At 33.3% G+C, this 14,601-nt stretch overlaps 1 protein-coding gene across 2 annotated transcripts in view; it reads right to left on the minus strand.

Annotated features, from left to right (window-relative positions):
- Positions 1–2,479: 2,479 nt before the first annotated feature.
- FAM76B (family with sequence similarity 76 member B) overlaps positions 2,480–14,601 on the minus strand; it is a 76,023-nt gene continuing 63,901 nt past the window's right edge. Inside the window, exons 11-12 of one of the 2 annotated variants that reach the window (XM_023499496.2) lie at positions 2,797–2,849; positions 2,480–2,662 (exon numbers count right to left, since the gene is read on the minus strand). In XM_023499496.2, coding sequence (XP_023355264.1) covers positions 2,618–2,662; positions 2,797–2,849 — 98 coding nt within the window. In that variant the 3' untranslated portion in view covers positions 2,480–2,617. The remainder of the gene's footprint in view (positions 2,663–2,796; positions 2,850–14,601) is intronic. The other variant, XM_023499495.2, reaches the window with a different exon arrangement.

Here is a 14,601-nt window from a genome sequence, read left to right on the forward strand (position 1 = left end):
TTTTCTTTTTCTTTCTGGAAATTCTGGCTTTTAGTTATATAATTAACAGATTCTTTCTAATTCCAAATTGCTCTCTGGTTCTGAAAGATTTGGTTAGTTTCCTATTATGACTTCTTGAAATATGATTTCTAGCCTCCTTTTTTTTGGTCATGGCTTTCAGGTAGTAGGTTGATTCTTGAATTCTATTTGCTTTCTAGATCAGGTATTTTTACATGATACACCATAAACTTTCTTCTATTTTTGCAAATCTTTTGAGTTTGTTTTTAATATATCTTGTTGCCTCATGTCATCATTATCATCTCTGACCCATTCTAATTTTCAGCAAGTTTATTTATTGAGTAAAGTTTTGTGTTGCATGTGCCAAGCTATTAATTTTCTTTCCCACCCTTTCATCTATAGTTTTTATTTCTTCCCATTTTTCATCTAGATCTCTCATTTGATTTTTACTAACTTTTTTTTTTTTAGCTCTTACAACTTCTTACTCTGTCAGGAATTCTATTGAATTTCTGCTAAAGTTATATTTTTCTTTGAGGCTTTGCTTATAAATATGTTGGAATTATTCTTTTCTGAATTTGTGTCTTAAACATCCTTGTCACCATAACAGCTCTTCATAGCAGAATTGTTTTTTGTTTCTTCCTCCTTCCAAATTACTTAATGTTGGGGCTGGGCTCTGCATATTTCTAGAGGTAATGATTGAGGTTGTGTCCTCTTGTGTCTTTCTGCTGCTTTCCTGAACAGGAAATATTGAGTGTTGTTACCCTTGAACTGGGGACAGCTCATGGTAGGGATCTGCAGGCTTTCAATACTTCCTTTCAATACTTCTGATCCATGGAGGAAAGTCTGATCAATATCCTCTTGATCTGAGTTCCACAAGTTCTTGACTTTAGCTTGGATCTAAGTAATAGGACAACTAGGTAATGCAGTTGATAGAGTGCCAAGCCTGAAATCAGGAATACCTACGTTTAAATTTGGCTTCCGACACTTACTAATTGTAAATGGTATGTAGTGTAAGATGCTGCTGGAGCCTGGAGCCAGAAAGACAATGAAATGATTGACCCAGTCAAAGGACCCTCCCTTCCTTCCCAAGTAGATAAGACAATTGGTATGGCATAGAAGACCAATGAAGGAGTCTCCCACCCCCAAATAATAACTTAAAGTTACATAACTAGGAAATAGAGAATTGGCCCTTGACCGCAAATGTCTCCAAAGACATTTCTTCCTCTTCATAAGAAAAAACAGACATTTCTAACCTCATTCTTTCACTATATCTACACTAATCTGTTGTTGCCACAACATCTGATATAGTTAAAACAAGCATTATAATTTGGAGTAAGGACATCTGGATTTGAAATCTGATTCTATTATCTGGGTAACTTTGGGCAAATTAATTTCCCTTTCTGGGTTTTTTCTCACAAATGAGGGATTTGAACTAACTTACTTGTAAAGTCCTTTCTAGTACTGGTATTCTATAATTTTAAAAATACCTAGTGAATAGTCCTTTAATTCTTATGATTGCAGGGTATGAATTAAGTTTAAGGAAAGACAGGCTAGTCCCTATTATGGCAGAGTTGTAGGAATGGTTTGAATATATAGGCTGATTCTAGAGTTTGGTTGGATAAAGAATTTCTTGAAAGGCTGCCATAAGCTGGCATCCAGCCATTTTTTTGGTCCACCTGGTAATAGTTCCTTTGCAGCAGTATTTGTGATAATGAGATTTGACTGTATGAGATAGCATCTTAATCTGGCTATTAAAAGGCTTTCAAGAGTCCTCCTCCAAAGCAGGTGTTAGCAATAATACTGAGTGATAAATGTAATTTTATCTCTGTGAACAGCATTTCAATAAAACTAGAACTAATGAAGACACCTGCCATGTTTGGTTTAATGAGGATCTAAAAATAAGGAATATCTTTTATCATAGGAATAAACAAAGCAAAGGAATTGTTAGAAGTGAATAATTTAAGACTCTCAGAAAATCCTTCAGGAACACATTCCCTTCATGGAACTGCCATACCAGATCTCTTGGAGTCCTAAAACAGCTATTCCATAGCTAAGAGTAATTTTAATGGTAAAAGAACAGCTAACTCTTGGGAAAATCCTTTGTCATTCATGAATTTTGAACAGTTTTGTAATCCATTCTTTTGATACAATATATACAGAAATTGAAAAACAACCAGAAACTGATGTTCTAGGCATTAGAGATGGAAAGTAGAAATCAGTAGCCCAGTTGCTTCATTTTATAAAGGACCAAAAAAAGGTGCCAAGAAGTTAAATGACTTGCCCAAAGTAACACAGCTATTTTTTTTAGCAATTGACTGCATCAAATCAAGTCTGTACAGGTGCAGATAAAGATGAAAAAAAAATCCAAAATTGAAATTAACACATAAAATCATGGAATATTAAGAGTTGAAATATCTGAAATTTAGATTTGATTCTTTTCTTATACAACCCTTTTGAATTTAAAATATCAATATGCCAAACATATGCTTGCCAAAAAGACTATTTTATGGAAATCTCACATAGGGCACGGGCTCACAAAGTGGTCAGATAAAGTGATACAAGAACACTCTCAAGATTGCAGGAGAGTTTGAATGCTTGTCAGTTAGTTCAAGGAAGACTCTCAGTGTCTGGTGTTTTCTCCTGCCTGATGATCTTCAGAATATTCCTATAACAATTCAAATGGAAGCAATTCAATTTCCTGCATGGCAGTGTCTAGTTACCATAGCCAGTGGGGATCCCACTGTGCAGTTAAAACACAAAAAAATATACAAAAACTTCTGCAAAGTTTATTCCACTCACCATTGACACATGGAAGGTGCACATACTTATAGACAACATGAAATCCAATAGACCTGAAAGATGAACAGCTCTTGTTGTAAGAAAATTCAGCAAATACCACATGCAAGTAGCAACCCTGAATAAAACAAGCCTGATAAATGAGGATTTTTTTCTTTTTTTTATTATATTTTATTTACAAGATATATGCATGGGTAATTTTTCATCATTGACCCTTGTGAAACCTTCTGTTCCAACTTTTCCCCTCCTTCTCCCCACTCCCTCTCCTAAATGGCAGGTAGTCCAATACATGTTAAATATGTTAAAATATATGTTAAATATAATAAATATATGTATACATATTTATACAGTTATCTTGCTGCACAAGAAAAAACAGATTTAGAAAGAATGTAAAAATAACCTAAGAAGGAAAATAAAAACACAAGTGGACAATATCAGAAGGAGTGGAAATGCTATGTTGTGGTGCACACTCATTTCCCAGAGTTCTTTCTTTGGGTGTAGCTGGTTCTCTTAATTACTTAACAATTGGAACTAATTTGGGTGATTTCATTATTGAAGAGAGCCACGTCCATCAGAATTGATCTTCATATAGTATTGTTGTTGAAGTATATAATGATATCCTAGTTCTGCTCATAAATGAAAATTCTTGCTGAAGTTGGAGCTGGATACACTCTTTTCTGGAGCAGCCACAGTGAAGGTGAGTGTCATGAAGCTGCTGTCAATTTTGCAACCAAAACTAATAAAGTCAACAAGTTTTATGCCTACTAATAGGAATGAATGACAGGCTCACAAAAATGAGATTGCCCTTTGCAGAAAATACCACGACACCGTCACTAGTGCCTGTGCTCCCACCATGAAGAATGTGGTAATAATAATGATGATAGATTGATGTGTATAAATAACATCAAGTGACATGGCTCCACCAAAAACATATGAAGTAATTTCTTTAATTTCATGAAAATTATCTCCAATAATATTAAAAATGTTATTTGCATTTGTAAATTTTTTAATGTGTGCTAAGAAAAAATAGATAAAGTTTTGAGCTTGCTATAGAGGTCAAATTGAATGAATGGAAGAAGGTAATACCTTGAAAATATCTTAATTTCCTCCAGGTAAGACACATAAGAGTCCAATGCTATCTAATGAGAAGGCTACAGCTGTGTTGGTCAAGAGACATTAGTATTCTCAAGTAAAAACCCAATAAGAAGAATGTGCTTAAAGCAATCAATTGCTTTTTTCAATATCATTTTTAATGTACATCTTTGGAAGAGTAAGAGCTTTTAAAAAATATTATCTGAAATTTAGAAACTATTTTAAAACTCACACTATATCAAAATAAATTCAAAGCCCATCATCACTTCAAGGCAGCTACAGAAAAATTAATAACTCTGTCACCCTTCCATACCATGCCTCCATCATCAGAAAGGGAAAAGATAGATAATTACTCTCTAGCTTTAAAAAGGAAAAAACAAAACAACTTAGAGAAATATCTTCTGGACAAAAAGATGCCACTTCACAGGTAAAAGTAAATGTTCATAATAGATATATTCTATTAAATTTATCAAATATAATTGATACTGATTTATCTCCAGAAGGATTCTCTGAAATGGCTAAAATCAAAAGACCTTCCATGGGCAATATCCCTATGAATTCAGAAATACAGTGACAAAGAAATGTACGAGTCAAGTAGATTTGTTTTCAGAAACAAAAAGAGTTCATAACTTTTTACCAATCAAATAATTATTACCAGAAATCATAAAGAATTAATGATTAAGAAGCTGGATTTATTTATCAGGGAAGATTTGGAAAAAAAAAACAGTAAAAGCTATACAACATATTGCTTCAGGTTGGAAGGATTTAGCTCCTTTCTAATACCTAGAAAAACAAGGTCAAATGGCCAGAATTATACACTAGAAGCTCCATAAATTAATAGGCAACAAACCCCTTCACTACAAATAAACTCCAAATTATTCTTGAGGATTCAACAAATATATAATGTCCAGGAACCAGAGAATTATCACAGATACACCTGTTGCCCATAATCACTTGGATATAACAAAAGACCCACAAAAAAATTAAGACCAATCATTTTAATAGACGTTGTCACATTAAACCCTCATAATATTTACACTAGGTTGATTGAAGTTTTTAAATTATAGAAAAAGAAAGCAGAACCATGTTCAGGTAGGAAGAACTATATAACATCATTGTCATCTTTTGTGCTACTGAAATTATCTGGATTTTTTTTTGTTGTTTTGTTTTGTTTTAGTTTAGTTTAGTTTTAGTTTTAGTTCTTTAGGTTTTTTTAGTTTAATTTTTTTTTTTTTTTAGTTTAGATTGCACCCAAACATTTTTGTTCAAGTATTTTTTAAACATCATTTTTAGTTCTTATGTAATAGTTTACTAAAAGTTAACATGAAAACAACAGGATATCCAATTATATACCCAAAATGATTTCTAAATGAGCATAATAAAAATATAATAACATCAGAGCTTTGAATAATACTTTACTATTTAAAATGAGATATATTTTTATAAAAATAATTGTTTTGTAAGTTATTTTATTATAAAACATTAGCATGAATATAATTCTTTAAAGTTTGTAAAGTACGTTTACATATATTATCTGATTTGATCCTCATACCCTTTAAGGAATATTATTCATATACAAATAAAGATCCATATATCTAAACTCAAATGGATCTGAGATCATCTAGATTTGGGAGTTCTCTCCAATGATGCAGATTGCAGCCCATCCATGGCTATAATATACTGTATTATGCTTGCCCATGTCCTCACAAAAGTTTGCCCTAGGGAATCTACCCAACATGACAGAAGCTTTTCTTATTTTCTTCTGACATTACAAAATGGAGCTCAGTAGCTGTTCAACTGTCTGCTCTCATTCTTGTCACATGACCAGACCATCTTTTTCTATCACACAATTTCTGAATAGCATCTTTTCATCCTGTTACTCAGGGGTCTTTGTTGGTTACATGTTGCAGCTTTTTTACACCCCCCCCCCCAAATCATATGCCTCTTCTTTGCCTTTTGAATTATTTTTAATTCTTCAGAGGCTTTTGTATTATACATCTTATTTCCATAGAATATGTGTGTCTAGACATATATTTATAAGTATTATCTTGGGAGAGAAAGCTGCAGGCAGGGGTGGGGCTGAGGTGGTGATGAGGATAGATGAGAAATGTAAATTTATTAGCAAAAACAAGAAACTGTTTTTCCACCAATATAACCCTGCACAATAATAAAACATGTACATTAAATTGCCTGAATCTAAATCTTCCTGAGCATGGAAAACAAAATTATCTCTCTCCAAGATATCACATTACCAATATTTGCTAGAGGCAAGTATTGAATCCAGGTCTTCCTGAGTTGCAGTGGGCTCTCAATCCACCAGGTTTCTCCCATCTGAACACTATTGTTTGATGCCAGCAATGATAGTGTAATTATAAGCTGCCGAGTCTAATGATCTCATCTCTGCTGCTTTCTATAGTAATTGTGAGATGAATCTTTTATTCTTAGTCTTCAGAAAATTTCCAGGGTGGGTGGACACATTGTTATCTTTAGTTATTTCCACCATTTATTCCTCAGGGAGATAATTTGTTAATCTATCATCAGAACTTCATTTTTGAGAGACTCTTATTCATCCAAGAGCCTTCTTCCTTTTGAAAATCTCAGGACATTAAATTATATCTATTTTTTCCTGAGCTTTGTGAAATATTATTTTCTAAAGTTTACAGCAATAGTTCTCAACTTTTTTCAAACAGAAAGACACCAAAAAAGTTTTTTGACCCCAGAAAGTTTTGTATATCCCAAATGATAATGACTATGCTATTTGTTTCTATTTGTTCATTAAGAAAATATATAATGGCAAAATGTTCCTATGATTTCAAAAATTCTTTTAAAGAAACTTGAGGTTTATTATTAACAAAATTAGTACAGCATAGTGGAAAGGGAATTGACTTTGCTAAGAGCAGACTTCTGAAAAATATTGTCTATAAAACCTTGTGCAAGGGCATAAATCTTTAAAACTAACTTGCAGAATGTATTGATCTTCATTGGTATACAGAGTTTCCTCACTGGGAATCCCTTGTAATAATGAAAAATTGTGTCAAAGTTTTGCTTATTTTTTAAATCTCAAAGCGTATAAGTCCATATCCATATCTATATAGATTTATATGTACATATACATACATACATCTTTATATACATATATTTAATAATACATATATCTAGAAGGTCATCTAGTACCCGGAAGCTATTTATTATACCGATTATATTTGTGCTGCTAATTATAATACTTATTTTACTATACTAAATCATTCTGAATCTTTTGTTGGGGTAAAATACAGATCACAACAACAGTGTTTGCATCAAGACCCTTTATAATAACTCTGAAGTCCCTTTGGATCTGCAACTCATGGGTTGGCAACATTTGGTCTAAGTTACAGGTCTCTTTTTGGTTATCATAAATTCTTACTATAGTCAGGTGGCTGGATGGTACTGTAGAGCCAAGCACTAGGTCTATAGTCAGGAAGATTCATCTTCCTGAACTCAGTTTCACTTCAGACGCTTATTGGCTGGGATATTAGTTTCCTCACCTAAAAAATGAGCTGAAGAAGTCAAACTACTCTAGTATCTCTGCTAAATGGGACCACAAAGAATTGGAAACAACTGAACAATAATGGAGCATTCTGAACCTAAAAATTCTCTGTAAATTCTGGTCATAACTGATTGTCTATCTCAAATGCATGATAATTCCAATATTCTGTTTTGCTCAGTTTTAAGTTGCCAATCTGAATTTTTTATTTGTAGTTTGTGAAAACTCAGCACTCAGTTCCTCCAATAATAGTACTGATACAAGAGAGTGTTCCCAAAGTCCTTCTGATCTTTGGGCCAGTCATGAAAAGTCATGTAAAAGTCATATAAATGAAAAGACATATAAAAAGTCCAGGAAAGTAGTTAGATGTGCACCAAAAGGCTATGACCAAGTTTAGCTTGTTTCTGTGATTTTTTTTTCTACTACTACTCATCTGCCCAGAGGCAGAGTCCCCAGCATTTGAAAATTGAATAATATGGAATCCCAGAGCTTATAGTCTAACCTTCATAAATAGAAAATTGGATGGTATATGAAGCTAAAATGCCATCTCTGATACTAGCATCTAAAATCATGAAACAGGAATAGAAATGAAAATAAAAGATAAGGCTATAGACATTAACCAGTTGGGAGGACTCTGTTCTTTGTTCTAAAGGACTTGGTACCTGCCCTGAGAATCTTCTACTGGGGAAGTTCAAAAGTCAAAACTCAAGATAAAGGGGAGGATTTTTGTGCATTCTAGTGAAAATTTTTCTTTTTCTACCTTTTCTAAAGGCACTGGGAAGAACCTGTAGGTTTTAAGAAAGTATATCAAAACCTGTTCTTCTCTGAGGAAGAAATAGCAAAGGATTTCAGCTGAGCCAAAAGTTAGTGGCAACAGACACTCCAGCTAATCAGCATGCAGAAGTGAATCTAGTGGAGCCCCATATATTAGAGCGTATCCAAGGGCCAACATTTAGCAGAGACCATACTGCAGAACTTTACCTCGGGGAGACTAGACATTGAACCGAGTAGCATCAGGCAGAGATCAGGAGCAAACAGACCTTGCCGGAGCAGCATAAGGACATTGCTAGAGCAGAGCAAGTTCTGCATCATTGGAAACATAAGTTGTGTCTCCATGGGAGTGCCCGACCGTCACATATTTCCTATGTGTGTGCTCCATCATGTTTATGACCTGGCTACATTTGTTGTCTGTATGTGTACTTCTACATTCCTTACATGTGTCCAATCTTCTCACTGACCTTATTTGTAGTTTTAATTCAAATCTGCCTCTGAGGTTTATTAAGGAAATGTTTTCTTGTTTCTTTCCTCATTCTGATATTTCATTGTTTTGAATGAATTGTGCTCTGAATACTAGTGAAATTCAGGAGCTAATATTTTTAGGGAATAAGATCCACAGAGTAACTTGAGGTACAACATCAAATTATGCAATAAAAAATCTTCTTAGCCAAACCTGAAGGATTCATATATCATAGTTCAAATCGTGAGATACTATGGCCCACTGCAAAAAGCAGAAACTGGGAGTCAAAAGACCTGGTTTACACTTCTGTTAGTCTCTAAATATAGCTCTCTAGCTCAGTTTTCTAGTCCATTAAATAGGGATAATAATACCTGCCCCACCTTGTCAGATTGCTAAGAAGATCAAATGAGATAATGAATGCAGAGCATACTTACATAAGTATCAAGAATCATGAAAGATAAGGTATAATTATTAAACAAAAGACTGTTGATGATTCTTTTTATGGAAGCTCTGTGGGGAAGATTTTCTTATTTTAACACTTTCTATAAACCTTTAAGGTCAGTTCAGTGAAAGTACTGAAAGAAAAAGAAATGGATTCAAGTCAAAAACAGGATTTAAGTCAAAATGTAGAAATTTCTTTACATAATTAATGTCTATTGAAAACAAAAATATATTGTTGTGAATTCACTGGGCATGAGGAGGAAGATTTTGCTTAAGAATTCACCTCCATGCTTAGCTTTTTTAACATTTATTCAGCATTTGAATACAGTTAATTATCTACTTCTTTTGGATACATCAATACCAAAGATGTATCTATGATTAATAGATATGATTTTGAAGACAAAATTCCCACGTCATCTAATATTAACATTAACAATATTAATCTTGATGTTAAGTAGAAAGAAAATGCTGAAATTAAAGAGGAGAAAGTAGACTGATATACTAATATAATTTTGACAATCTTAACAAATTGATGATCTTGCTTCCAAATTCTGTCTTTTGGAATACAATAAACTCTCTGTGGGTAAGATTAACTTGCTAATATCAACATCAGATGTAGTTCAAACTTTTCAGTTAACATATGTATAAATATCTACTCATACACAAACATACATTTATATTTTTTCAAATCCCTCTGTTTTTTCCTTTTCCAAATACTTTTTAGGGAAGTAAATGAAAAAAGTTCTTGATATCACTGTCTAACTTTCTCCCTTATTACATGAAGTATAGAAAGTAGTCTGACCAAATACTTTCTTCAAAGAATTCATTTCAGGATCATTCCAGAATGCTTTTATAGGAAACAAATGAGTGATTTTCTTTTTCCCTAGCTCTCTTTGATATTTATATGGATTTTGTCTGTAAGATCTAGGTTATAATTACTTAAGGAACCCTAGTTCAGCAAAATGATATTTTTGGTTGAGATAGGTTGAGATATAACATCTGAATCTAAATATATAATTAATTGTTGATAATTAATTAAGGAGTAAACAAATTGAGAAAATTAAAATTATTTAATAATTGATTCTATTATGTAATTGATCCTATTCTGTATTATTGCCCCATTTTGTCAAGCCATTTTTCTCCAAAATTGAGTGAAGTTCAGGAATGTAGTTTTCCTTCCAAGTAAATTTTAAGGTGTAGTTGAAAGGCAAAGTTTTAATTATCCATGCCAATAACCCCTGGAACATTACTTGTTAAGCCTCAACCAGCTTACCATCCCCCCCAAAAGATATGGTGAACTTTGCCTGTCCTTATATTAATTAGGGAAAATTTGATCTCTTCCCAGGGGACAGCAAGCCTGGTGGTACTGATACCCTAGAAAGATTGTAAGAGGCAGATGAGTCCCATGAAACAACTAACATTCCTTACTTGTTAGAGGGGCAGGATGACCTACACTTGAATGCCAGCTCACCTTTCCTACTGTACCCAATTGAAATGTTCTTTCTTTCCTGTGTGTCAATAAAGAGGGTACTTCCACCTTCTTGGGGTCACTGGCCTTACTGAGGGGATCAGTCTGATAAGTTTTGTTAATAGTTATATACATCTAGTGAAATGTACTGTGTATAAAGTAATAGCAATATTGTGGGATGACCAGCTGTAAATGAGTGCTATTTATCAGCAAAATATTGATGCAATACTACTCTGAAAGGCTTAAGATGATAAATGCTATCCATACCCAGAGAAAGAACTAATTATGTATGAAGACAGACAGAAGCACACTTTTTTTAAACTTTATATTTCTTGAAGTTTTTTTTTTTTTTTTAAGGGGGACAGAATTTATGTTTTCTTTTGCCACATATCTTTGACTTTGAAAGGTAAAGAACCTGGAACTCAAAATTTTAAAAACAAATGTTAAGAATTTTTATTTGTAAGTGGGAAAAATGTCTATGTGTATTAAAATAGACAAAAATAATCATATGCATAACTTTTAATAAAGTGATTTTGTTTGGATTATGTATCTCTGTTTATCTTTATTCAAGACAAAAGGCAAAGAAAATGTGACTAGATGCAACAACACAAGCTGAATATCCTTATTGTTAATACAAAGAAGGCAGAATGGCTTAATGGAAAGAATAATAGTTGTAGAATCAGATAATGCCATACTCTAGTCCAATAAAATATATTTTAAAAACATATTTTCATATGATTCTGGCAAAGAGGATGTTGAATGTGTAGATTCTAAGTTGCCTTTGGAGTGAATGCATCTGATCAAGAGGACTTTACCTTGAAAAGAGAAGGCGACAGAAGAATGATCACATCAAAAGAGAAAAAAAGAAAACACAAGAAAGAAAAATAAACAAGTAAACAAACAGCAGTAGCAACTTAAAAAAAGGTGAAAATACTATGCTTTGATCCACATTCAGTCTCCATAGTTCTCTCTCTGGATGAGAATAGCTCTTTCTATCACAAGGGTATTGGAATTGCCTTGAAACACCACATTATTGAAAAGAGCCAAGTCTATCATCATATAATTTTGCTGTTGCTGTGTACAATGTTTTCTTGGTTCTATTCACTTCATTTAGCATCTATTCATATAAATTTCCAGTTTTTTTCTGAAATCAGCCTATTCATCATTTCTTATAGAACAATAACATTCCATTACATTCATATCCCATAATTTATTCAGCCATTCCCCAACTGATGTGCATCCTCTCAATTTCTAGTTCCTTACCATTACAAAAAGGGTTGCTAATCGATTTTGAATGCATTATGTTTTAAAATCATACGATAGCAGATAGGAGTTCTGGAAGGGAAATATAAAAGAATCCTGTAAGAATAATGTCAGGAACAAGTTGAGGCTGGCTATAAATTCTAAGGACAAAAACAAGTATTTCTTGGTATTTTTGGAGACAAGAAGCCAAAGAAAGTAAAGCACTGATGGTGCTTGAGAGTCAATGAGATAGTTACTGGACATGGGGGAAAAACCCACAAATCACTCACCTCCTTTTTTGCTATCCATCTCTTGAGAAAAAAAAAAATGGATGGAATCTATATGTAGATGAATGTAAATGAAAGTATACTATTTTCACTCTTTTTTCCTCTTTTGTGTCTTTTTTTTTTTTTTTTTTTTTTTACACAAAATGACTAACAAGGGAATATGTTTTGCATGATTGCATATGTATAACCTGTATCAAGTTGTTTACATCTCAAGTAGGGGAAAGGGGAGGGGAAAAGGAAAAAAATTGGAACTCAATATTTTTTTGAAAAAATAAATGTTAAAAATTTTCTTTACATGTAATTAGGAAAAATAAATTTTTTTAAAAGAGTGAAAGAAAGAAAGGCATATGAGATGCAATATTATATAAAAGGAACACCATTTAAACTTGGCTGGAAAACTTTGTGAAGAATAATATTAATGATCCTAAAAAGATTGGCAGGAAGGTACCAGACTGTTACAGGTTTTAAATACAATACATACTTTAAGCTTAGAGGCAATAGAAGACTGTGGAGTTTGGGGAGGAAAAAAGCGTAATATGGTTAGATATTATCTATAAGAATATCAATTTGGCACTTGTGGGGAAGATGGCTTGGAGAGGGGAAAAGCTGAATGTAGTAAAACCTGAATTAGTTTAACTATCTTTTAGGAAAACATTTGACCAAGAAATCCCAGTTTAAGGAGATTAAACTAGTTTAAATATTTTAGGAAGCATATTGACAAATTGGGCAATAGAGAGCAGGGCAAACAGAAAGATGATGGGGCTGGAGACCTTGCCTTAGGAGAAGCAATTGTAAAAGCCAGAATGCATGAAAAGGGGGAAAAAGATAGCTATCTTTCAAGTATTTGAAACACTAGCAGAAAGATTATAAATTTGCCCTTCTTAGTCCCAGAAGAAAGAACTAGGAGCAAAGGTGAAAGTTTGAAAGAGGCAAATTTGGTATTGAAGTGTAGAATAGGCTACTTTAATATATAACAGGTTCACCCCTCTCTAGAAGGGAAAGCAGGGCTGGCTGAGTTCCCATATGTTCTGTTCAGCTATAGAGAGGACTTTTGAGGCAGGGGTGTTGTGAGGATCAAATGAGATAATGAAAAAAAACTTTAAGACGCTATATAAATGATTACTCTTATTGTTATTGTTGTTATTAGCTTTCAGCCTCACTTAATTCCAAAGCCCACTGAGCTCAAGAAATATTTCTAGAAGACTGTAGAGGTGTGCTGATAAATATTTAACAAAGGAGGGGAGGCAGGAATGCATTCACATATACTTTTTAAAATATTTTCCAATTATATGTAAAAACAATTTTTAACATTATTTTTTTAAATTTTGAATTCTAAATGATCTCCCTCCTTTCCCCTCCCACTCTCTGAGACAGTAAGCAATTTGATGTAGGTTATGCATGTGCAATCATGCAAAACATATTTCCATATTAGTCGGGTTGTAAAACATAAATAAAAAAAAAAACTCACCATGCCATAAAAAAGAAAGTGAAAAATCTGATCCTTGATCTGCATTCAGACTTCATCAGATTTTTTTCTGGATATGAAGAGCATTTTTTATCATGAGTCCTTTGGAATTGTCTTAGATCACTGTATTGCTGAGAATAGTTGTCATTCTCAGTTGATCATGTACAATATTAATGTTCCTGTGTACATTGTTCTCCTGGTTCTCCTGACTTTACAATAAATCATATAAGTTTTTTCAGATTTTTCTAAAAGCATCCTGTTTGTCATTTATTGTACTGCAATTGTATATGCAACTTATTCAGTCTCTCCCCAACTGATGACAGAAATCTCCTCAATTTCCAATTCTTTGCCACCATGAAAAAAGCTTCTATAAATACTTTTGTACAAATAGTTCCTTATTCTTTTTTTAAAATTTCTTTAGGATACAGACCCAGAAATGGAATTAGGGAGGCAAAGGTATACACAGAATTATAGCCTTTTAGCCAGAGTTCTAAATTGCTATTCAGAATTGGGACATTAATATCCCAATTTTCCCACATTCCCACTAACCTTTATCAATTTTTTTCTGTCATTTCAGCCAATCTAATAGATATGAGTTTAATTTGCATTTCTTTAATCAATAGTGATTTAGAGAGTTTTTCATGACTATAGATACTTTTAGTTCTTTGAAAACTTCTTGTTCAGGTATCAATTACGAAATGACCTGTATTCTTACAAACTTGACTAAGTTCTGTTTATCATCCTTAACTCTTGAAGAGGACCAATGGCATCACAGAGTGATGTCTTGACACATGTGAATTAAATTTTAAGGTGGAGTTGTACAAAGACAACACCCCCACCTTCTCTTCCAGAGCTATTAAAGTTCAGTCTCAAGGCAAAAGTCAAGATGATTCATGATGACCTTGGCATCTTTGGTGTCTAACCATGCTCTAAGCACTCCACGGTACCTAATTCAGCCAGCTTCATGGCTATTGGAATGAATTTTTTTTTCTTCTAGAGGAAGTCTTCCTAAACATGGGAAGACTAGCCCCCTCCCTCATGGGTTGGAGGCCT

This window comes from Sarcophilus harrisii, chromosome 3 (genome assembly GCF_902635505.1).
Source record: "Sarcophilus harrisii chromosome 3, mSarHar1.11, whole genome shotgun sequence".
Classification (NCBI taxonomy): domain Eukaryota; kingdom Metazoa; phylum Chordata; class Mammalia; order Dasyuromorphia; family Dasyuridae; genus Sarcophilus; species Sarcophilus harrisii.